The 26,355-nt window shown below is 44.8% G+C and overlaps 1 protein-coding gene across 2 annotated transcripts in view; it reads left to right on the forward strand.

Moving 5' to 3' along the window:
• LOC105017509 (kelch-like protein 29) overlaps positions 1-26,355 on the forward strand; it is a 259,421-nt gene that overhangs the window by 185,370 nt on the left and 47,696 nt on the right. For both annotated transcript variants that reach the window (XM_010882176.5, XM_010882175.5), the window contains exons 7-10: positions 1,025-1,221; positions 3,516-3,628; positions 3,804-3,950; positions 16,551-16,749. In XM_010882176.5, coding sequence (XP_010880478.1) covers positions 1,025-1,221; positions 3,516-3,628; positions 3,804-3,950; positions 16,551-16,749 — 656 coding nt within the window. The remainder of the gene's footprint in view (positions 1-1,024; positions 1,222-3,515; positions 3,629-3,803; positions 3,951-16,550; positions 16,750-26,355) is intronic.

Genomic DNA, 26,355 nt, shown 5'->3' on the forward strand with positions numbered 1-26,355 from the left:
AGTTAACGCATTTAAGGGCCAGGCAGATTCATGGCAGATTTGCTTTAAGATTGCATTGGGCACTTCAGTACACTCTACAAAGAAATGGGTCTTGGAGGATCCTTTCAGGGTTCTTCGTTGAAAATGTGTGGGAACCCCTAGAAGTTCTTTAAAGGGTAAATGTAAACCAATATTTCAAAACGACTTTTAATGGTTCTTCAAATATCATTTTGATGAAGCATCCCCCTCAAGGGTAAACCCCAAAGGGTTCTTCAAAAGTTTTTTGAGAAACCATTAAGAAGGGGTGATTTAAAGAATCCTTAAATGTATTCCTCTGAGAACTTTTAGTGGTGCCCCCATAGTTTCAATTTGAAAACCCCCAAAAGGTCCTCCAGGAACTTTTTCTTTTTATAGTGTAGGCTACCAGTCGTACATATAACGGCAAAACTAGCATTGCATTGAAACATTGCTGGCATCATGGTGAACCAAAGCTAGCACTGCAATTTAGCTAGCATAGGATTGATACAAAGCTAGCATTGAAACAGATAGCTTGGATATATACAGGTCCATATAAATCCGTTTATCAGTGCATGCATGTTTTTTCACCGGTCCCCTCTCCCACTATCACATATGCATCTCCTATACATACATAAGAACGCACACATCAAAGAATGCATTTGGCAATGCTTTTTCTCTTTTAATTTGCAATGATAAAGACCACCCAATTACCTGTGCATTCCTAATCCTTGTTTGGAAAGAAACCGTTTTGTTTCAGATGGAGCCCAAACAAACACACCATTGCACTGTCACAACCCTTTAGCTGCTTAAAGGCCCAACTCTCTTCTTTCTACTATGTATTTTTTTGTATTGATTCTGTTATTTATCCTTTCTTTTGTTATGACCCAGGTTGTGTGCGTGCGTGTGCGTGTGTGTGTGTGTGTGTGCGTGCATCTGTTCAGGTGTGTGTGCCTGTGCACACTTGTCATAGCCCTGGTCCTCTTTCTGCTGTCTAACTGCCGTCTCCCCACCGCGATTGGTTGGTCAGGTCGTCTGGGGAGACAAGGAGCGGGGAGAAGCTGGAGCTTCAGATGAGCAACATCGGAGCTGAGGTGCTGGAGCAGCTGCTGGAGTTCGTCTACACGGGCTCCCTGGTCATAGACTCAGCCAACGCCAAGACGCTGCTGGAGGCCGCCAACAAGTTCCAGTTCAACACCTTCTGCAAAGTCTGTGTGTCCTTCCTAGGTATGTGTGGGGGCGTGAATAAGGCACGGGCGGAGGTCTCGTCATGCTAAGCCCGACTTCCGTCTTTGGGGGGGGGATGTTGCTAACACACCCAGTGTTTGGCTCTACATCTCTCTCTCCCCCTTTCTCTTTTTTGTTCTCTCCTTCTACCTCTCCTTTTCTCTCTCTCTCTTTCTCTCTCCTCTTGGCCCTTCAGGGAGGCGCCAAGACAGATTCATAAAAAGGTCAGGGAACAATTGTCAGCTAAATGTCAAATCTTCTAGCACAAGCTAAGATAGAGCCCACAGATATTCAGGGCTATCGATTGCCAGACAGCGAGAGTGAGAGAGGGAGGGGATATGGGTTTTGGGAGAGAAGATTCATGAGGGGGGTTACTGGGGGAGGTAGTGGGGGGGTGGTGGGTGTTGGGGGGGTGAGCCCGGAGGTCAACCGAGGAGCAAACACGTCGTCACGGGTTTAGGAGGTCAAGGGACTTGGAGCCGGTAAATGTCAGCCTATACCTGTCGTTTAATAGACTGTTGGAGATACAGAGCGAGAGACCGGAAGGAGTGTGATGTCTGGCAATGAGATGGAAAAGGTCAAAGCCATGGACAGGAGGGAGAAGAAATAGAACCATTTAATATCGATTTGTTTTTCCCGTTATGTCCAACGATATGTATTTGGGAAAAATGGGGAACCCATTAGTAGTGCAGTCATCTCCATCAGAATGTCAGTCTGTTCCACAGGAACATGATTCATGGCATGTGATCGTGTTAGTAGGGAGAAATTGCACTATTACAGTTCATAAACAAAGAAATTGATGTCATGCCAGATATATAGATATTTCCGGCAAATGTACTGAAAAGTTTAAGATATTCACTTGACCATCATGTTTTGTGGGTCACAAAAATACATAAGACACTTAAATAAAAACAATTCTAAATCATATTATTTGGTCCTACATGGTAGAACTTCATTAAGTCAGTCAGGCAGTTATACAACATGTCTTCAAAGTAAATACACATGGATAGAGTGCTTTATTGATAATGCTTTATTTTCATGGGGGAGTCATTCAAAATTAACTGTAAGCCATACAACTGAAATGACTCTAATTGTCTTTCTAAGAGTCTGACCTTCAACGTTAGTGCAAAGTTGTGTGTTTCAACCACCAGTTATGGAACCTTCCAGAGGCTGGTATAAAAGTCCTTATTCATTCTGCTAACTGCTTCACTGAGTTTTTGAAATATGACACACCATGCAAGACACACACACACACACACTCACATATGAATAATGATGGATGGATGGACACAGTATAAACTGTACCCACATTCACACAAATGAACCTGAATGAACGGCACCTGTGGAATCAATACAAATCTAACCAAATAAGAATGGCACGCATTTATTTCAATGTTGTTAAATATTGATTAGACAGTGACATCTCTGTGAGGGAATTTATTGGCCTAGCTCTAGTTATAACACGTTCTCCCAGTCTCTCCTCCTCTCTCCTCCTCTCTCCTTCTCTCTCCTTCTCTCTGTCTCTGGTTTAATTCATTTTAGCAGGCCATTTTTAATCTTTTTTTCCATTCAACTTCAGCACACCAAGTTGACTTTAGCGCACACTGTGTTGTCACATTAACCTTCTTATCATAGTTTTTTTGGTCTTGCCTTTCTGTTGTACTGGCAAACTGCTGTACCGTCTTTCCTGGTGATATTTGTTTAGGCAGCAGGCACCCACATAGACACACACCCACCGAGACACACACCCACATAGACACACACACACATAGACACACACCCACATAGACACACACCCACATAGACACACACCCACATAGACACACACCCACCGAGACACTGGACGCTCTGTGTTTTGTAGATGGGAGTTGGGGTGCTGGTCTCATTTAATCAGGCCCCTCGCTGTGCCTCCAGCCCCGGGGCTGTGCGTGTGCGCGTGCTAGCGGTCTTTACCTGCAATACTAATCCCTGCTATGCCTTCACAGTCTCCTGCCCGGTTCTGCTCAGCGGGCTGCTGGCGATCGATTCCCCTTGTTGTTTGTCCCTAGAGCTGTTTGAGTTATTAGCCTCTCTCTCTTAGGCCCCAGATACACACTCCGATAGACCTCCAGCTCTTCTCATTCTTTCTCCATTTTCTTTTTTCCTCCCACCTTCTTGTTTTTTTTTTAAACGGGTTGGTGAATGACAATCTCTCTCTCTCTATCTCTTTCATTTTTTCTCTGCCGTTCTCTCTCTCTCTGTCTCTCTCTCACTGCCGTTTTCTCTCTTTCCTGTTTCTCCCTCTTTCTCCGCAGAGAAACAGTTAACAGCGGGGAATTGTCTAGGTGTGCTGGCCATGGCTGAGGCTATGAGATGTACAGAGTTGCACAACATGGCCAAAGCCTTCGCACTGCAGAACTTCCCTGAGGTAAGCGGGTCCATCGAAGGAACCGGTAGGCGGTTAGGTGTTGAGCTGAGTGATTCTGACGGCGAGCCGAGTAATGCCCAGATAAAATTATGAATTGGTGCAAAATAAGAGAGTGCCACCTACCAGCACATATGACGAAATTAAAGGCACACTCATCTCAGGTCTTTCTTCCCAGGTGGCTGGCCAGGAGGAGATTCTGAGCGTGTCCAAGGAGGACCTGGTGGCTTACTTGTCCAACGACAGCCTCAACACCAAGGCAGAGGAGCTGGTCTACGAGACCGCCATCAAGTGGATCAAACGAGACCCCACCGTCAGAGTGCAAGTAAGCCGTGCGAGAGAAGAGGGGGATGGGAAACGTGGGAAGGGAGGAGAAGGGAAGAGGGTGGGAGGGTTTGAATTGGTACTAGTCCATATTCAGTCTTCCATCAGCGTTAATAAGTAATATGTTGGCCTGGTTTGTTGTTGGGAGTGTCATGTACAACCTGCTGTGATTCAACCTGGTTAATCAGGACTTCATGCTGTTCTGACCAATCCTCACACACACACTTGCATGCATATATACACACACACACGTTTTTCCATCCTTGTGAGGTCCGTAAACCCAGAGATACATGTTTCCTATCCCCTAAACCTAACTGTGTAAGTTTCACCCCAAGCACATCCTATTAGGGAAAGGCCTCAACACCCTTTGTGGAGCGTTTAGTCATATTTTACCACGTTTGTGTGGACATCTGGTCCCCAAATGTCCACACAGATCAGGATCTCACACACACACACACACACACAACAAACCATCACCTCTTACAATACAGCATGTCTTTTTCATTGTACTGCATCAGATTTCTGTTTTTCACCAGACTCGCTCATAATGATCCTTGAAACGAGCAGAGAAAGGGACAAATAAAGCAAGAGAGCTCCTTGAAGAATGCCGTCGCGCTCCAGTCTATTTTAAGTCCCTGTGGCTATATTTGTCAGCCGCTACAGTACCCTCTCAGCACGCCTGGGCCTCTCAGTTGCCCTCTCCACCCTCACCTAAATACTACCTTGTCTTGCTCTCCTGTGTAAAAAGGAGACGGCTCTAAAATTACGCCATTCCCCGCTACAGGGAATCCGCTTGCTTATGGTATGTTTCACAGTGACTACCTGTGATGAATCGCCAGTGTTGTTTGCAAACTTCACCGTTCGGGACCGCATCTCGTTGCTGGCTTTAAAAGAGTCGGCGATGCAAGCTGATCACGTCATATCCCCGAGTTATGTGGCGACCCAGGAGTGTTCAACGAACAAGAAGGTTGTTCGATACTTCTCAATGTCAAATGTTCACGTCCACATGTGGGAGGAAGGGCTTGTTGGTACGGCTGTGGTGGAACGTGAGTATCACAAGGTCTCTGTGTGTTTGGCGCTTTCGTTCGCCGCAGGGTCACCGCTAATTAGAAGCCTTCCTCCCCTCGTCAGCCTCCTCTGATCACGTCAACTTTGGAGGCTGGTGAGGTCAGCCTAACAGAGCGTCAGGGGAAAACTCTGCGCAGGGCTGCGGGAAGGCCTCCAGTGTCTCAGCCCCCTGTCCTATGGTCTGTTCATACCACTTCCTGTTAGCGAACCACGATGGTTCAGGAGCACCACAACTGGGACTAAGAGACGGGAGAAAGACGGGTTAACTAATTGTCCATCCGACCAGCATGTCAATCGACACCTTAGAGCTCTATTGCACGCACACACACACACACACAATAATTCACACTCTATCTCATTCCTGACTGCTTGGACTAATATGTACTCATTACAACCCCTTGTTTGATGATGGAATACATGATTTCATCGAATACATGGTTTAGGGCTCAAGACGGAAACATTTCGCTACACGTACAACAACATGTTGTATGTGTGCGTCCAATACAAACGTAAAACTACCCAACCTCTATGAATGTGGAAAATGAGAGCATGGAGAGGAGCGATCACTAGACCTCGGTAGATCCAATACTGAGGCAGCATTCTCACTAATGCTGAAGTAAGGCACTATATAAGTTATAGGATGCCATTTTGAAGGGATGAATAAAGAAACCATGGCCAGAAGACCCTCGCTATTAACTCATTTACTCCTGTTTAAAAATGGAACTGAGGTAACAACTGGCTGTATTAAACCAGTTCATCACTGGGAAATAATGTCAGATTGAATAATCATCCAAACTACTTGGCCCTCGTTATATTCTATAGCCATGTATCTATGTATTGACCAGATTAAATGCCAGTAAGAAGTACTTTCCTTAAGCTTAGGCTAATGGTGTTTGCTACTGGAAGAGTCATTTGTCTGTTTGTCGACCACATAAGGGCAGTTCCAAGAGGGAGTTTTGGCAAAATGAGTTCAGACTAAGTGTTTTTGACCGAAACTTTGTCTCTCGGTCTTTGACGTGTTTGACATTATCAAATTGTCATTAGCAACAGTGGAGCTGTGAAGCACTGCCATGTGCGGTGAGTGTTTTTAGAAGGATGTCTTTTTAAAGCGCCGGGGGAAAGGACATCTAGTCATCCTAGGAGCAGTAGAGTCATTACAAGGGGATGTCAGTAATGGGCAGAGTTAAAAGGTTCAAAGTGAACCGTCTGAGGTAGAATCATTGCATTGATGTTAGTGTGAGTCCTGGACAAAACTTGGGGTGTGTGTGTGTTTTCGGCCAGTTTCACACACACACCCACACACGGACCTCTGTTCTTGTGAGGATCAAATTCAGTCAGAAAGGCTTCGAACAGTTCCATTCCGTTAAGCGCAACTCTGCAGTAATCTCACAGCCTATTGGACGGGAGAGAACAGCCAATCAGACCGTGGCAGGGGGAACGATGGGAAAAGAGGCCATTTCACCTGCCTTTCACTCGACTTCCTCCTCCTCTTTTCTCCTTGTGGCTAAGTTGGAGATAAAACTAATCCCTTATAGCAGTCGGGTGTCTCTGAAATGGACTGGTGAGGACCTACTGGTGGGTTGCTGATCATTCAGTTTTGCGGCTGATTCCTTTTGGGTCGCAGCTTAAGTCTCGGGTCTCGGGTTTTGTTTACTCACAAGAACACACTACCAAAGGTGACATTCAGAGAGATAGAGAGAAGGTGAGAGTCGGAGGAGATGTGATGATTGGAAAGGGCAGAGAGGAGAGGCCCCGGCGTACCTGAGCTCACCAGGAATCTGCTGTTCGACAGCGTTCCTCTCTGCTGTGCGCCAGACATTAAAGAAACGGGTCTGTGACGGAGCTCCAGGCGAGTCTCAAATCTCCCGACCTTGTCTGACAGATAGGCACACGGGTGGGGGGGGGGGTGGGGGTCGGAAAGAATGAAGAACGGGGGTGGGTGAAGGTGGGAGGAGAACCCTGACCCCGGTCCAGGGAACGTGTTGTTTGGTTGACACGCTCCGCTCGCCACCAGCTCATTTTCACCCTCTCTCGCCATTTGGAGGAGAAGAACGAAGTGGAAATCGCTCCGCCGGAACCTGTGACCTTTTTTAATGACACGTCAGGACCGATTGTCACAGGGCTGAGGCGGTACAATAACACCAAACACTCGAAGGCTGCATAGGGGCTGAATAAATAATGTGAATCGTCCCTTTTGTGATGTGGTGTCTAACATCGCCTATAACAAGGAAACCGAAACAGGGCAGGGAACACACACATTCAGACACACGCACGCACTCCCAGAAATTAATCGCGCGCATCCAATGCGAGCTGAGAGAACGGAAGTCCTGACATTGTAGTCTCAGTCTCAGAGTTTCTAAGATTCCAGCCTGAACACTGAGATTGCAAAATGCAGCCAAATATGTGTGCCGATATTGTCAAGTTTTTTTTCTTACTGGGATTTACAGGGCGACAGTCGAGCTGTTCAGCTTAGAGGGGCTTATGTTGTTCACTAGTGTTGGTTGTCCACGGGTTTGTGTGTGGTTGAGCGGAATCGAGACATCTGTCTAGAATCAGTCAACGTTATGATTTAGTCCAAAACTAAAGAACATGTCCCCATCCTTCAACTGCTTAGTGAGAGATCTTGAAAACGTGTGTGTGTGTGTGCGCGCGCGTGTGTGGTTGGGTGGGTGGGTGTATGTGTGTGGGTGCGTGTGTTGTGGGGTGGGTGTCTGGGTGGGTAGGCGGGTGGATTTGTAAACCTCAGTAACCACCTCATTATGCTTTAATTGAACATATTTCATAGGGATCCTATCTGGCCTAATAGAACCGGCCAACAAAGGAAGGTGATTAATTGGCTCTTTGAGAAGGGAGAGAGAAGGAGAGAGGGAGGGGCAAATAGAACGAGGAACAGCAAGAGAAAGAGGAAAAAGAGAGTAGGAAGCCTAATGTGATTAAAAGGCCATTTAATGGTGGATTTGGGAGATAAAAAAGGCCAGACATTCGTTACACTATGGGAAAAGACCGCAAAGTTCACACATCAAAAAAATTTACAATGGACGTCTGACGTTTGCCATTTCAGAACCCACACGCTTTTTTTTTACTGAATGGAGAAGACGGTAACCACTGGTGAACAACATTTTATTAATAGCGGTAGTGTTTATTTATTTATTTCTTTTTGAGAAGGTCATTCAAATGTGTTTGAAGTAGGCGTGGAGGAAGGAAAGCTTAGCGGCTGTCATGTTCAAGAGTTTTGAACGGACGGATCCTGGCAAAATAGAAAGAATGCAGGTTTACAAGTGCGACCAGAGTAGCGAGCTGCACTTAAATGGAGTGTGCACTTATGTTGTAGTGCCCTTGATACAGAAGTCAAGATAGAATACACACATTGATGTCATCGGACTGAGGAAACCACCTTGTCAGACATCTTTCAGTGATAGGGTAGTACATTTGAAATAAACAAAAAAATATATTTGTCCTTCACAAGAAAAGAAGTCTTCTGCCTGGCTGTCCTTGCTGTACAGGTGCATAGTGCTAAAGGATATCATTGTGTTCTGCAGATACACCCCATCAAAGTCAGATCAATACATCCAGACCCTGAAATCCTCGCTATGGGAAAAATGTGCATTTCCAATAGTCTTTTAGAGAAAGCAGATTCCTGTGGCTGAGCAAGCTAGCATGTTATTGACTGAAGTCTAGCTGGATCCCCCTCCCATTTTATGTGTGTGTGTCTGTGTGTGTCACATGCGCGTTAACTGCTGAGCACAGTAGCAGCCTAAGCTCCGGCATTCATCCATATTCTCCAGCCCTCTGCTCTCCTGTCTTTATCCCTCTATCACACGCACATTGCAAACCTGAAGGCTAGTGAAACTCACACACATTCACATTGCTAACCTGAAGGCTAGTGTAATTTTCCTTTTGTTCTTTCTTGAATTAAATTGTGAACCGAGGGGAGGTTTGAGAACCACTGGGCTACAACACACGGCGTGTCTGCACATTTTCATTTGGTCAACGTCTCTCGTACACAAATTGTCCAAACTCGACAGAAATCACAGAGGTTAGATACATGGCTGTTGGCAGATATTTTGAGCAGGGGGTGTTTGAATGGATATCAAGCACATGTGAGACGTGTGCCTGTCGGCCATAATAACTGACAGCAACCTCAAGCGTGTACAGACGATGCATTTCCATTGTCCAAAAAGACATGTCTCACCCACTAACATATTGATTATCGGAATCTCATCAGGGGGTGCTGAGGCCTCATCAGGGGGGCTGCAGCAACAAAAGCACCTCTACTTCCCACAGCTAAGAGTAGATATTATCTATACTTTTATAACTCCCGCAGCTGGGTTGCCTATCTTTCCAATTTTTTTGTTTGTTTGCATTCAAGCCACAGCTTCTGTGATTTGCATTTTGGTACCACGTGGAATTTGTGCATAACATCTTACAGTTTCAAGTCAGTATTACACTTTGTCCAGGCAATGATGGTATCCTCTTTGGGATCAAGTCTGTCTAGTAATATTCTCAAGGGGACACAGTGAACTATCCAGAATAAGCTGCTTGCGCATCCAATGGTGTGCTAGCTGTCTCTACCCTAGCCACTATTGAGAAATAAACCTAACCCATAACATTGCCATTGACCAAATTGTAACATTGTTCCTGAACAAAAACATAAAACAGTTCTTACCCTTGTGGGGACCAGCAGATGTTATCAAATTGTACTTGTTTTCATACCCAGTTAGGATTTGCACCACATGCAGTTGAACATTGTTAACGTGTGTTGAGTGTTGTGTGTCTCAGGTCTGTCAGGATGGGTGGTGAGAGGTGGGCTTCCCTCCACAACCCTGCAAAGGGGACTACGACAGACCAAACTCTCAGACTCCAAACCTTTTCCTTATATGCAGAGTAACATTACATTGTTTACAGGTGTGTGTGTGTACGTGTGTGGGTGTGTGTGGGTGTGTGTGGGTGTGTGTGCGTGTATGTGTGTGGGTGTGTGTGGCATAGAATGCATTGGTGTGTGGCTCCACATTTCATAAAAACATCCTCTCCTCTACAAAAGGTTGTGTGTGTTTGTAAGTGAGATTGGATGCTGAGGCGGTCCTGAGTGTTGAAGTGCTGTGCGGGGTGCATATTGAATGGGCTTGGGGATGTCTCCATCTGGGTTTGGTGTGTTGGGGATCTGCTAGTGGTAAATTGGGGGAAAAGGAATGTTTCACAGGGGTAGATTCATACCTAGCTGTTCCAAATATGCTCCTGGGTTGGCTTTGGAGAGATAGCAGAAAGGCAGAGTGAGATAGAGACATCAGCGTGAGACCGACAGATAGGCAGGGGGAGATATGGAGAGAGGCAGAGGGAGAGAAACATTTCTGTTTTCTTTGCTGTGGAGGTGTATCATTTTCGCTCTGTGTTATGACTGCTCATGTTCAAGCATGCCCAGTTCACAGGGTTCACCTCGCTCTGTCTCACAGGGACACTCAGGTTTTACCCCAACGACTACTACCCCAACCTACTTACCCTAAACCTCCCGACCCTAATTATAACCCTAACCCGGGTTGTATGTTTTTGGGGTCAAAGATCTCTTGTTTACTCTCCTATCTGCACATGTGGTTTAGTAAAGGTAAAACTGGTGCACATGCAAACAAACACATACAGTGAGGGAAAACTATTACAAACCTGATTCCAAAAAAGTTGGGACACTGTATAATTGTGAATAAAAACAGAATGCAATGATGTGGATTCAATATTTTATTCAGAATACAACATAGATGACATATCAAATGTTTAAACTGAGAAAAGTTATGACTTTAAGGGAAAAATAAGTTGATTTTAAATTTCATGGCATCAACACATCTCAGAAAAGTTGGGACAAGGCCATGTTTACCACTGTGTGGCATCCCCTCTTCTTTTTATAACAGACTACAAATGTCTGGGGACTGAGGAGACAAGTTGTTCAAGTTTATGAATAGGAATGTTGTCCCATTTTTGTCTAATACAGGCTTTTAGTTGCTCAACTGTCTTAGGTCTTCTTTGTCGCACCTTCCTGGCTGGCCATTTCAGTACCCGGATCCTTCTTCTATGCAGCCATGACATTGTAATTGATGCAGTATGTGGTCTGGCATTGTCATGTTGGAAAATGCAAGGTCTTCCCTGAAAGAGACGACATCTGGATGGGAGCATATGTTGTTCTAGAACTTGGATATAACTGTCACCATTGATGGTGCCTTCCCAGATGTGTAGGCTGCCCATGCCACATGTACTCATGCAACCCCATACCATCAGAGATGCAGGCTTCTGAACTGAGCGCTGATTACAACTTGGGTTGTCCTTGTCCTCTTTAGTCCGGATGACATGGCGTCCCAGTTTTCCAAAATGAACTTCAAATTTTGATTTGTCTGACCCCAGAACACTTTTCCACTTTGCCACAGTCCATTTTAAATGATTCTTGATGTGATGCAGTGCCGTCTGAGGGCCCGAAGATCACGAGCACAGAGATTGTTCCAGATTCTCTGAATCTTTGGATGATATTATGCAATGTAGATGATGATAACTTCAAACTCTTTGCAATTTTTCTCTGAGAAACTCCTTTCTGATATTGCTCTACTATTTTTCGCCGCAGCATTGGGGGAATTGGTGATCCTCTGCCCATCTTGACTTCTGAGAGACACTGCCTCTCTGAGAGGCTCTTTTTATACCCAATCATGTTGTCAATTGACATAATAAGTTGCAAATTGGTCCTCCAGCTGTTCCTTATCTGTACATTTAACTTATTGCTACCTGTCCCAACTTTTTTGGAATGTGTAGCTCTCATGAAATCCAAAATGAGCCAATATTTGGCATGACATTACAAAATGTCTCACTTTCAACATTCGATATGTTATCTATATTCTATTGTGAATTAAATATCCCCTACTGATTTTGTACGTTTGCCCACTGAAAAATAAGTGATCAGTCTATCATTTTAATTGTAGGTTTATTTGAACAGAGAGAGAATAACAACAAAATATTCCAGAAAAACGCATGTCAAATGTTATAAATTTAAATGGAATAGGCTACATACCATGGCCAAGCAGCTTGGTGAGAAGGTGACAACAGTTGGTGTGATTATTCGCAAATGGAAAAAAAACAAAAGAACTGTCAATCTCCCTCGGTCTGGGACTCCATGCAAGATCTCAACTCGTGGAGTTGCAATGATCATGAGAAGGGTGAGAAATCAGCTCAGAATTACACAGGAGGATCTTGTCAATGATCTCAAGGCAGCTGGGACCATTGTCACCAAGAAAACAATTGGTAACACACTATGCCGTGAAGGACTGAAATCCTGCAGCGCCCGCAAGGTCCCACTGCTCAAGAAAACACATGTATAGGCCCATCTGAAGTTTGCCAATGAACATCTGAATGCTTCAGAGGAGAACTGGGTGAAACTGTTGTGGTCAGATGAGACCAAAATCAAGCTCTTTGTCATCAACTCAACTCGCTGTGTTTGGAGGAAGAGGAAGGCTGCCTAGAACACCATCACCACCGTCAATCATGGAGGTGGAAACATTATGCTTTGGGGGTGTTTTTCTCCTAAGGGGACAGGACAACTTCACCGCATCAAAGGGACGATGGACAGGGCCATGTACCGTCAAATCTTGGGTGAGAACCTCCTTCCCTTAGCCAGGGCATTGAAAATGTGTCATGGATTGGTATTCCAGCATGACAATGACCCAAAACACACGGCCAAGGCAACAAGGGAGTGTTTCAAGAAGAAGCACATTAAGGTCCTGGAGTGGCCTAGCAAGTCTCCAGACCTTAATCCCATAGAAAATCTGTGGAGGGAGCTGAAGGTTCATGTTGCCAAACGTCAGCATAGAAACCTTAATGACTTGTAAAGATCTGCAAAGAGGACTGGGACAAAATCCCTCCTGAGATGTGTGCAAACCTGGTCGCCAACTACAAGAAACATCTGACCTTTGTGACTGCCAACAAGGGTTTTGCCACCAAGTACTAAATCATGTTTTGCAGAGGGGTCGAATACTTATTTCACTCATTAAAATGCAAATCAAGTTGGTCTGTTTTTGTTTGTTGTTATTCAGTCTCTCACTGTTCAAATAAACCTACCATTAAAACTATAGACTGATCATTTCTTTGTCAGTGGGCAAACATACAAAATCATCAGGGGATCAAATACTTTTTTCCCTCAATGTATTTTACAAATCTCTATCCTTGTGAGAACACAAAAACCTCTAAACTTCACTTAACCTCAGCTCCAAAAACATTAACCTTAACCAAATTCTAACTCTTAAACCCAAGTATAGTTTCTTGCCTTAAAGGCAGCTATTTTGGCTTAAATGTTGGATTTAGGGCAAAATCTGCAAATGGGGTTAGAATTAAGGTTAGACATTCCCAGTTAGGTTTAGGATTAGACATTTGGACAAGGTTCATTTTAGGCATAAATGTAATTGAGATTAGATTGAGGTTAGGCTTGTGGTAAGGTTTAGGATTAGTAAAAGTAGGATTTCTTTAAGGACAATCAACTTAGGTGTGACTATTTAGATAAGTAAACGTGTGTGTGTGTGTCAGACCAATAGTTCCATTTTAGTTCCATTTTCTAGACTCCATGCAGATTTCTGTACATCCTGAATAATATGAAATGGTTTATAGATGTATGTAAGTGTGCGTTAGAAAATGCATTGGAATGTGGCTTCCTATGTTTCCTCCTCTGTGAATTAAAGAGAGAGAGAGAGAGATGGAGAAATACATGAAAATATTATTTATGCTGTGTTTCTCTTGCGTGTCATGTGTGTTGGTTTATATTGCTGTTTCATATACACTTTGGGGGAGAGGGGGGAGGTTTAGGCGGGTGGGGGAAAGGGGGGAGATGGAGATTGAGGGGGAGATGGGGGAGGAGGGGATGATGGGGAGGGGGATATGGGGGAGGGGGAGAGAGAGAGAGAGAGTTCTGCTATCTCCGCTGTGTAGGTGTATCATTCTTTGCTCCGTGTCATGAGTGCTCATACACACACACTCTCTCACACACGCACACACTCTCTCTCACACACACACGCACGCACACACACACACGCGCACACAGATACACACATACACTCTCACGCACGCACACACACACACGCGGACACAGATACACACACACACAGCTGTTCCGCAGCCATTTAGCCATGCTGTTAGTCACTTAGATGATTTTATACACCTCCGCCACGCAGACACACATCCCTCTTCACTTAGTCACTGCACTCAGCCCAACACATGCAGTATGACAGAGGAGCCTCCACAGCCTGCAGACTGTCTCCATGTGGCCACATCTCTCATTTCCCCATTACCCTCCATCATCCACCATCGCACTGCACATAATGTAGGATCAAAGGATAAAGGATGTCTCTGAGCCAATAAACACCTCCGTCCTCTCAGGAGATAACCTCCCCGCCGTCTTCCTTCCACCGGGAGACCTGTCCGGACATACAGGAGGCAGTGGCGCTGTTTCATTAGCCGTGCCCCAGGAGGGCAGTGCCACACCGTCGGCTTGGTGACACAGGTGGTGATGTAGAGGTGACGCACCAGTGCTCCTGGAATCAGGCTGCCCGAACCCTGGGGAGGCGAGAGAGAGGAGGGGAGCAGGAGAGGAGAGAGGAGGGCAGGGGAGGCGAGAGAGAGGAGGGGAGAGAGGAGGGCATGGGAGGGAAGAGAGAGAAGGGAGAGGGAGAGAGACACAGAGACTGATGATGCAAGGGAGATGATCTATCAGGGACATTAAAACGCCTCATAATACGTCTTCTGTGCTCTGCCATAGATGTCCTATTAAGGCTCTATTATTGTCAGTTATAATTTGTCTGGCCTGACACTGTAGGTGTGAAATGTGGAGCGAGAAGTTTGATATGCTCTCATCTACATGCGGATATGCTTGTGTGTGGGAGGAAGAGAGATGAACTCGGAGAGGACAGAGATGGAGGTGCAGATGTAAACCTTTTCTCCATCGCCACGCATGCGCACACACACACAGAAAGAGAGAGAGACACGTATAGGCTATGTTAGTGTGTTATTGTGTGTTAGGCTGTGTTAAGTCTTGTATGTTTGATACAGGGAAGAGTGGAAGATTACATATGTCACCATTCTGCATCAACATACAGAAGTGGCCCAAGCCATTTGTTGTGATACAAAACTGTTTCCGCTGCTCCCAAAACCTGTCACACTCCTGTACTCGAAGAGGCTGATATTGATTATTTACTAATCAGTGCCATTTAATAAGAGGTATTTCTACCAGCAGAGGGATAATTTGAATTTGATTGATTTGAGCTGAGTAAAAAGATCCTTTCAGAGCAGTCACACATCTCTGAGCAATGACTTATTTCTAGGTCTGCTTTTGTTTTGCTTGTGTTGGTCTTTAACACGGTTTGGGTGGTTAGGGTAAGTGTTTTGGTTGAGTGCCAGTATAGAAAATAACCAGTTACTAAAATGTTGCTGGAATTGAATCCCTTTGTCGGCAAGGTAAACAGCTTGTCATTCTGTCCTTGAGCAAGGCAGTAGGCCCACGCTGTTATTGAAAATGACAGCCTACTGCCTTGATCAAGGACAGAATGACAAGCTGTTTTGAGAAGAGGTTGAGGAAAGAGGAGGTAAAGGCCTGTCTTTATACGTCTCTTCTTGTTTCTCCTCTTCTCGCCTACCGACATTCATGACATTAAATCTGTTGATGACGGAGTTTAAAGATCCTTCCAGAGTGGCCACACATGTCAGAGCGAGAGGTCAATATCCATGCACGCCGGTTTGCACGGACACGTTGCCTCGGCTATTTACAGCGTTTAGCGCTGACAGAGTCCCGCTGGGGAAGCGGACCTGACACCGGCGTATGAACACGGACACTCGCTTGTGCATCGCGTTCACCATGGCAACTGATGTCAGAGCGGACCCTCCGGCTCCACTGCCAGATGCACACAGAAGCGCGCGGGCACGCACACACACGCACACACGAACGTACGCACGCGTGCACATCCGTAGGCGGTGTTCCATCTGAGAGCCAGCAACCTCTGTCATCAACCTCTCACTCGTTCTCTCTCTCTAAACCCACCCCCACTCTCCGCCCGTAACATCCCTCCCCCTCTCTCTCGCTTCTTCTCTCTCTACCACCTTACCCTCCTACAACTGATCCCAAGTGTACTGCCAAGTTAGTTACGCTCTTGTTCCCTTCCTTTTATTTATCTTCCTTCAGCCATGTTATTCCCTTGAATATTAGCTAAATACACGATTTGAACAGTAAATATGAAGTATTTTAATGAGTCGTGTGTGTTTATCTTTGCCTCCGTGGTCGTGGCGATGTTGTCTAAGATGGACATGAAAGCAGTTGTCTGCGGCTGCCAGCACAGCTGTTCTGATTCTCCACTGTAATATCTGCGCTTGTTTCTTTGTTATAAATCTAAGGCTTTTTTGAGGCTTCCAGGAATTCTACTGCTTATAATTAGTCCTGTCTACAAATAGTACATTGACATGTTTTTCACTCTTCCTCCATCTCCATTCTGCTCTCTCGCACTCTCCTTCTCCCCTTTCCCTCTTTCTGTAGCACGTATCAGAGCTGTTAGCGGTAGTCCGTCTGCCCTTCATCCACCCGTCCTACCTGCTGAACGTCGTGGACAACGAGGAGTTGATCAAGACGTCGGAGGCGTGTCGGGACCTGGTCAACGAGGCCAAGAGATATCACATGTTACCTCACGCCAGACAGGAGATGCAGACTCCTAGGACGCGACCGCGGCTATCTGCAGGTTGGTGTGCACGCACGTACGCACGTACACACATGGTACGCAATGGAATAGGCGCAATTCTGATTAACTTAACTTAGCCTTCAGATTAAACGGTTTGGATTGCATGAAAAAAAACATGATTGGTGACCAAAACCAATATCAAACAAACGATTTGGGTTTGTTTGTGGGCCAGACCCAGAACCTGTTACTATAAGAGCTTCCTGATGACCAATCAAGTGTGTCCCTGGGGTGTCTGGGCTGAGGAACTCTGTGTGTTTTTACAGTAGGCCTGCAAGATAAACATCTCCCAGTTCCTCCTAAACACCAGCTGCTTTCAGCACAGACAGCCTGGGCATTTCTCTTATTCCAGACAGCCGGCCAACTATTCACTTCAATTCCAACCAGCCGTTCACTCTCCAACCAGCCGTTCACTCTCCAACCAGTCGGGCAGTCTCCAACCAGTCGGGCAGTCGCGTCCTGTTTGTTTACATAATTAAGGCAGATATTTATGGAAATAAGTAGCCCTAGACAGACAAATGTAAATTGCTTTTGGTCGTTAGATTTTCCTGCTTCCCGGCCAAGTCTCTTTCCGGTCCCCCCTCAATAAAGAGCTATCTAATTAGTGTGTGTGTTTGTATGTGTGTTTGTGTGTGTGTGTTTGCGTGCATCTGTGCTAAACCAAAACCGAGCATAACATATTTTCTGCTTGGTAGGATTAAGGTAATTGCTTAACAAATGTCATTTTATGATGTGGACAGTTTACAGGCCTGCAGACCCTGTTCTGCTCAGTGCTCTCTCTCTATCGCCCTCTCTCTCTTCCTCATCTGTAAACATACTGAGTTAATGGCGGTAGTCTAACAGTTTGTGTGTTTCATTGTTTAATTGCAACGTGTTTAATTGTTTAATTACTTTTTATTGGTTTGTGGCTTTAGTTTTAGGGAATTAGGGGAGGGTCTCGAACAGATGTTTCAAAACAGTATTTGCATTACGATACTATGGGCTGGTAATTGGGGAAAGACATTTATCCAATTAAAGATCGCAATGTTATTTTAATAGGGTATGATAGATTGATAGTGTGTCTTGAAAAAAATATATAACAAAAAATATAAAATTATGCAACAAATATTCCTACTCTAGCCTTTTGGGGGCCCTAAGCAAGATTTAAGTTAGGGCCCCCTCTCACTTATCAGTTGGGGGCTCCCTAGCAGTCAGAGGCCTGCTAGCAGTCGGGTCCCTAAGTGTCCACATATGTCACTTATGCCTTGAGCCGGCCCTGCAAATATTATTTGTGAACCCCCGTTAGCATTTTTATTTCTGTAACTTATCAGATCTATTCTTCTCCTAGATTTTTTTGTCCTTCTGCAGAAGATATATGGTGAGCAATATGTTTGGACCATTAAATTGCAGTAAATTCACAGTTTATAATCACAATACATATCAAATAGAAACTTTAGTATTATGATTTATGTGTATCCTTATCAAATCCCAGTCTAATTATAACCCCATTTCCAGAAAAGTTGGGACGCTGCGTAACATGCAAATAAAAACGAAATGCAATGATGTGCATTTCATCACTTATCCCTTAATACAGCTCCGGAAAAAATGAAAGAAAAAGGTGCAGTGGTCTCTCTATTTTTTCCAGAGCTGTATTATTGAAAATAGTACTAACACAACATTTCAAATTTGAAACTGATTGATGTTACTGTTTTTGGAAGAATACATGCCATTTAGAATTTCAAGCCAGCAACACGTTTCAAAATAAGTTGGGACAGGAGCATATTTACGACTGTGTTGCATCACCTCTTCTTTTAACAATACTCTGTAAGCATTTGGGAACTGAGGAGACCAGTTGCTTTAGTTTTGAAAGTGAAATGTTTTCCCATTCTTGCTTGATATAGGATTTCAGCTGCTCAACAGTTCAGGGTCTCCTTTGTTGTATTTTTTGTTTGATAATGCGCCAAATGTTTTCATTCGGTGACAGGTCTGGACTGCAGGCACGCCAGTTTAGCATCCAGACTCTTTTACTATGGAGCCATGCTGTTGTAATATGTTCAGAATGTGGTTTGGCATTGTCTTGCTGAAATAAGCAAGGTCTTCCCTGAAAAAGACATGCCACCATATGTTGCTCCAGAAGCTGTACATATTGTTCAGCATTAATGGGCCTTCACCGATGTGCACTAATACACCCCCATACCATCACGGATGCTGGCTTTTGAACTGTGCACAGATTTCCTCTTTAGTCCGGAGGACGCGGCATTCATGATTCCCAAAAATAATTTCAAATTTTGATTAGTCAGACCACAGGACAGTTTTCCACTTTGCCTCAGTCCATCTTAATTGTCTTTGGACCCAGAGAAGGCGTCGGCTGTTCTGGATCTGTGGTTTATTCTTTGCATGGTAGACTTTTAACTTGCATTTTGTGATTTCCACTACAGAATCATATCTGTTTTTAATGTAGTGCCGCCTGAGGGCCTGAAGATCACGGCCATCCATTATTGGTTTTCGGGATTTTGTCCCATGCATACAGACATTTCTCTGGATTCTCTGAATATTGTAATGATATTATGTACTGTAGATGATGAGATCCCCAAACTCTTTGCAATTTTACGCAGAGAACATTTTGAAGTTGTTGCATTATTTGCCCGCACTGTCTTTCAGTGGTGAACCCATCCTCACTTCTGGCAGAGCAATCCTCTCTGGAATGATGTTTTATACCCAATCATGGTACTGACCTGTTGCCAATTGACCTAATTAGTGGTGTGATATTCCACCAGGTTTTGTTTTTCAGCAACCATTTACAACTTTTCCAGTCTTTTGTTGCCTCTGTTCCAACTTGAAATGTGTTGCTGGCATCAAAATCAAAGTGGGCATATATTTTTCAAGAAACAATAAAATGTCTCAGTTTCAACATTTGAAATGTTGTCTTTGTACTATGTTCTATTGAATAAAGGGTTTAAATGATTTGCGCATCATTGAATTTTGTTTTTATTTCCATTTCATGCAGCGTCCCAACTTTTCTGGAAGTGGGGGTTGTATTTTAATATACTAGTAGCTTATTGATGGTGTTAACATTTTCATCCAGTCTGCCTCTCTCTCTCTCACTCTCTCTCTCACTCTATCTCTCACTCTCACTCTCACTCTCTCTCTGATCCTCCACCTCCTTTCATTCAGGGTTCCAAGGCAGGCTTGGTCTTTGGCTAGTTTCTAAGGGATTGAGTGTTGTACTAGGCTGGCCAGCTGGTCCTGGGTCGGTCTGGTTCTGAGGTACACAGCAGGACAGGTCAGAAGGACATGGGGGCTGAGAGAGGGGACTCTTAAAAAATGATCAGTTACTTCCATCTGGCGACCAGCACTGACCTGTGTCAGGAGCAGAGCAAGAGAGAGAGATGGAGGAGATGAGACATCAAAAGAACAGTTGGAAATTAGGGAAATGTTGTTTGTTTGTGTGTGTAGATAGGGTACCACCTGACCAGGGTCTTAAGTGGATACAGAAATCCTATCGCCCTCCTCCCAGATGTAATTGTAGCCAGTTCTTCCAAGTTGACAAGGTCATGTTTAAGGTTTGGGATCGGGGGTTAATGAGAACAAGTGGCCAGCACTGCACGCAAACCTGTAGCCCTCTGAGCTTCATTTTTTCCCATCCACAACGCCCTGGGAAGCCCCTAGCCTACCAGATGGTGAAACGTGCTCACGCAGCCAACATGCTCACACATGCCAACCTCCCAGGGATGTGGTCAAACATCTGAAACTGAAGTGTATCTAATGGGAGCTGTAAGCGTAAAGTATTGGTGTATCTACTGCATTGTGTAGGAATGCCCAAGCCTATGTTGTGTATATATAGTGTTTAGCAAAGTGTGTGTGCAGAAGACTTGTATAATGAACCATTCACACATCTCTGGGGATTCTCCTTGCAGCTAATTGGCGAATAAGAGACCGTATAATGGCAGTGATTATCTGTTATTAGGTATTCTGAGGAACTTGGGGATTACATTCTGAATTATATTTGAAATCTTCAAAACAGTTACACACAAGAATACAATTGTTCCTGTCTGTCTCCTGGATGTATACTCAGTATTTATCCAAAGGAGTAGTTTCTCCCTTGGATGGTAGTGCCAAACTATTGGAGCTTGTTGAAGTTTGTTCTGTTTCGGTCGGGGGGCTCGCATGGTCAAGCGTGTTGGGTCAAGGCAAAACTGATGACTTAGCTCAGCCAATTGGGCTAATTGTGAGGAGCATCTGTTGTGTCTCTCTCTGTGCGCTGATTCATTTTTCACAAGCCGCAAATTAGCAAACCGTACCATCTGTGGGTTAGCCCGGTGATCTGGGTTTCTCAAGGAAATGACGTGACTTCTTCTTTAGGATATTAAGAAGGTGGCCCTCAATTTTGAACCCTCCTCGATTGGTTGGACTGTGCCGAAGTGAACCTCCTGTTGTTTCCATACCAGGTTCCAGGATGATTTTTTTAAACATCCGCTGTGCCAGGTTAACCACTCACTCTTAATCACATGCAGTACCAGGAGAGACTACAGGGCAAAAACACCACACGGCCGTCGGTCAAAAGTAGCCAAGCGCTGACTTCCATCATTGTTTAGTGTCACACAGCGACCTGGTTTGAAGATTCCAGTGTTCGGCCTGACAGCTTTCAACATCATCTGAACTTGCAGGTATGAACAAGGCTCAAGTTGATGAATCAGTCGCTCTTACAAAACACACAGACACTCTCTGGAGTATTTAAACAGGAAAAAGGGTGAAAACAAGCAAGCGGTTCGGGGCAAAACATTTTCTGTGTTTTTTTTTTCCCAGCTCTGCTATAAAATACCTCATTCTGCTGCTCAACAGGGTACTGGATATCAGGTGTGTTAGTGCAGGGTAAAATTGAAGTCAGCAACCTTCTGGGTTGACAGATCACTTCTGCCAGATTTCCAACCTGGAAAGTAGGATTCGAAACAGCAACCGTCCACACTGTGGCTATATTCTCTATACCTTCAGAGAAATGACTGACCACTTAGTGAAGATGATTGGAAGGACTTTATGAATATGTTACAATAAGACTCTAGTGGCTCAGACATACAAGAGTGAGTCTGTGGGGTGTAAGTCCTACATTTGGACTGGTGGTATCTTGTTCACACATCTTGTGCACCTCGGCCCTCTGGGAAAAATAAGTGAGGGAGACCGCTGAGGCAGAAATGAGATCTCCACACCCCGGACTCGCACCTGAACAGTGAACAGATCAGATCATTATGATACATCATCCTGTTCGGCCTGTCTGTCGCCTCTCGTCTGGAGTATGGGACCTAATTCCCACACCGGCTTCCCATTCGCCTGGCTCTGAGAGGAGCATTGTTTCAGCCAATAATCCAAATGTATTTCGAAGTTCTTTTTATGTCAACGCCTCCGCCAGCCGTTGGCTCGGGAGATGGGTCTTGAAATGTGCGAATTTGGTTGGCAATTACAGGGTTTGTCATTTGGAGTGGCTGCTAGCAGCAAACGGACATGCGTGTCTGTGTGCATTCATTGGCGCGTGCTAGAGTGTGTCCATGTGTGTTAGTGTCCAGCGCCTGGTTTGAGTGATTTTTCATACTGGTTTGTTTTAAGGAGCCAATGTAGCGTGAGATTACTCTGTGTTATTCTCTAAAGAGAAAAGTGACGCGTTCCGCACCGCTCGAAAAATGGCTGAGTCACACACACAAACACAAACTACGAAGCCGAAGCCTCTGAAATGTCTTCTGCATATCATAGTAAAATCTAATCTCTCGCCATGTGGAAATATGTATTCTGGGACGTGAGTTGACTAGAAGATTATAGTGGAGATAGATGTTGACGTTTCTGGGCTTTATTGGTGAAATCTTGAGCAAAATACAGCCTTTTTGTGCATTTAATAGAACTGCTAGTATGTACTGGTACTGGGTCCGCCCGTCCGAATTTGTGCTGTGAATATCAACCCCTCTGCTATCTGCGTGACCACGCCACGATGTGACCGCCGACAAGAGGATCAACTCCTGGCTGACTGACTTGGCTCAGTTTTTGGTGGGAGAGAGGCTCTGCAGTGCGCACATTCAAACGCACGCACGTACAAACGCATGCATGCACGCACAGAAAAAGACCTAATCCGCACATGCAATGATTTTCACATAAGCAGGCTGGGTGACTGTTATGAATATTGTATGAGGCTGAAGCTGTAGGTCAAATAGTCACATTTGGCATGGAGTGTGGGTGTGTGTGTGGGTGTGTGTGTGTGTGTGCATGCGTGAAGGTGTGTGGTTGTGTGTACGTGTGAGTACTTGTGTCCCTGTCCAATTGTCTCTCACTGGCAGCCGTTGTCAAAACGAAAGGTCAGAAGTACAGTTCTGATAAATGTAACAGCTGCCTAATGGAGTGTAATGTTGAACTCTTATGAAATATTCCACTATATTGCCCGTAAACCATTTACTCAATGAAAGACAGAAATTCTACAGCAGGACGTCAGGTAGTCAGTTGAATTTTAAGTTTTTTGATTTGAAAGGATGCATGACAAAGTGTTTTACGTTTATAGAATAATTATTTTAGGAAGTATCTGATTTGCTTTTGGATGAGATTCCTATCTATCCAACCAGCTTCAATGTGGACTAACCAGATCAACCGCCACCTGTATTAGTTGTCAAAATTCACCATGTTTTTTCCCCAAATACATGTTTTACTCCAAAAAGAGGTAATCTGCATTGATCAGAAAACCTGTCAGAATCTGCAGTGACACATCTCAATCACATAAGAGGTCAGGCTGTTGATTTTGTCCTGTGGAATTATGTCTCACTCTATGTATTGTCAGGAACTGAATCCCTGTTGTAGCTGTCAGCAGTTGTACATCTCAGTCCAGAAAATCCCAAACAGGCTCAATGGGTGACATGTCAGGTGAGTATGCAGGAGAAGAACTAGGACATTTTTAGATTCCTGAAGTTGTTTAAAGGTCCATTATCATGCTGAAACATGAGGTGATGGTGGTGGATGAACTGCAGAACAATGGGCCTCCAGACCTTATTATGGTCTGTCTGTGCATTGAAATTGTCATGGATAAAATGCAATTGCGTTGACACCAGCAAACCGCTAACCCACGCAACGCCACCCACTCTGTCAGCCATCTGCCGGGTACAGTTGAAAACTGGACTCACCCGTGAAGGGAACACAGTTTGTCCAGTGTGCCAGTGGTCATCGAAGGTGAGCATTTGGCCACTCAGGTCAGTTACAACGCCAAACTACAGTCAGGGGAAAGAGCCTGCTGAGAATGACAAGCATGTAGAACAGTCCCTGACAGTTTCTTGTCAGTTTGTGCTGAAATCATTCGGTTGTACAAACTCAAGAGCTTCATCTGCTGTCCGGGTCCCACGGTTAAAGAAGCATGATGTTCAAGTCCTCGGCTGGTGTGGTTACACAGTGTCTGCGGTTGTGAAGCTGGTGTTCAGTATCTTTAAAAAGGACTTTGGAAGCAGCATTGAAATAAACAGTCAGTTTTCTGGCAAAAGATGTGGCGGACATTCCTGCAGTCAAAATGGACAGTTGTGTACAGTAGAGTGGCCTTTTGTTGTCCTCAGCACAAGGTGCATCTGTGTGATGATCATGCTGCTAAATCAGTTTCTCAATGTGCCACACGTGTCAAAGTGGACAGATCAGGAGAAATGCTCACTAACACGAATGTAAAGAAAATGTGAGAAATAAGCTTTATGTGAGTATAGAAAATTACAGCACTATTTTATTTCACCTCACAATTAATATTTATTTCTCATTAGAAGAACAATAGAAACTGCACAAGATTTTCTGAGATGGATTTCTGTGAGTCATCTAATCACACAAAAATGCTATCCTATAAGGGTGAACAACTGTAACATCTCAAACATACCAAAACACATGCCTGTGGCCTTCTGATCTTCCCCATACCAAATTACCTCCCTGAGGCCGAGCACAAGGGAAGGGGAGGTGCAGAGTAACTAACACAGTTTGGGAAAGGCTTAAAACAAACTAAAGGAAAACGGATAGCGAGAGCAAGGTTGAACTGTGGATTCAAGAAAGGGAGCAAGGAGAGAGAGAGAGAGAGAGGAAAATAAAAGGAGGCAGAGCCCAGCTGAGAAAAGAGAAGGCGTTTGCCGATAGCAGGGACATAGCAGGGGGGGGGCACAGGGAGGAACAAGGAGAACTCAAACTGCCAGTGCGTGCGTGCGCAACGAGCGTGATTTTGTCAGGGATAGGAGTCATTAGGAGAGAGCAGGGGTAGGAACAAAGAGACGTGCGGTGTGTGTGTGTGTGTGTTTGTGTTTGTGACACTGATGCTATGCTCAGCAGGTGGCCAGTTCACCTGTCAGAGTTCCCCCTCCCGCCTCTGTTCTCCTTTCCTCTCATGGTCACGACACGGGAGAGAAAACACAAGCTGTCAGCATCTCAGTTATCCTTCCGTCCCGCCCTCCATCTTTCCATCCTCTCCTCCCTCGCCACATTCAGTTCGCCTGCTGACTGACAGCCGCCTGCTGAGTGGGTCTGTGCATAGAACCAGAGACACGTGTCCCTGGAGCAGATCCGCCCCTGACGGGGGCCACCGCTGGATTCACCTTATTCACCCTGCCTAACAACTCCCAGAGGACATTTTATCTCCTTTGTTGAGTGTACTGCAAAGGAACAGTGTCCAGTTTTGCTAGCAGCAGGGCAGGGAACGTGGGAGAGACTGGGAGAGAGATTGACAGAGCGGGGGAACGAAAGAGCGAGAGAGACAAGGCCGTCTAACAGAGACAGTTTTATTATTTTCTTCTCTTTTTTTTTCCTCTTTTTTTTTTGTTGCAGCCTTGTTTTCCACTTCCCTAACGAGCTGGGGAAAGTCTCCCGGCGTGACCTCAGAAAGCGGGAAACAGAGGTCACAGGTCAAGAGGCATCCCGTCTGCCATCCAGATGCCAATATCACAACATTCTGCATACAAAAATAAGTCGCTTGTCTGAGCAGTTGCAAATCTCTGTTCTGTCCATCAGACTTCTGGTTGTTATAACACATCTCTGTTCTATCTGTCAGTCTTCTGGATGTTATAACCCAGGTTTAAGGAGACAGAGTGAGGATTTAAACCAACATATGTTCAACCATTCAATGACATATTCCCCATACGTTCCTTGTGCGTGTTCCACGTGGACGTTCTGCATTTTCCTTCGAGCTGAGAACTACACCATCAGCAGTCCTGTCAGCTGAATTGATGATCAGAATATGTTCATTCAACATGCCTTTTCCAGATATTACTGGGGGAAACACGGTTGGCATTTACCTCAAGACTGAGAATCACAGATTCAACAATAGCGGTTATATAGTGGAATGTCTTCTGGATGTATGCCCATAATTAGTATCTGGTGGTTGTGCAGTTGTCACTCTGAATACCTGAGCCCTGCTCTCAGCAGTAATGTGCATCTACGTTCACACTCCACTCATCTTCCTTCCAACATCAATCCTACTTAGCATGTACAACAAATGCTTGTCAAGGTGCGTTACATGAAACAATAACCAGCAGGAAACATAAAATAGGCTTTTCTGTGCAAATGCAGATATCAAGGTAGACATGAATAAAAAAAAAAAAAGGTAAACACAAAATAATTGGAATGATGTTGCAAAAAAAAAAGACTGTTAGT

The sequence above is a fragment of the Esox lucius genome, chromosome 18 (assembly GCF_011004845.1).
Source record: "Esox lucius isolate fEsoLuc1 chromosome 18, fEsoLuc1.pri, whole genome shotgun sequence".
Lineage (NCBI taxonomy): Eukaryota > Metazoa > Chordata > Actinopteri > Esociformes > Esocidae > Esox > Esox lucius.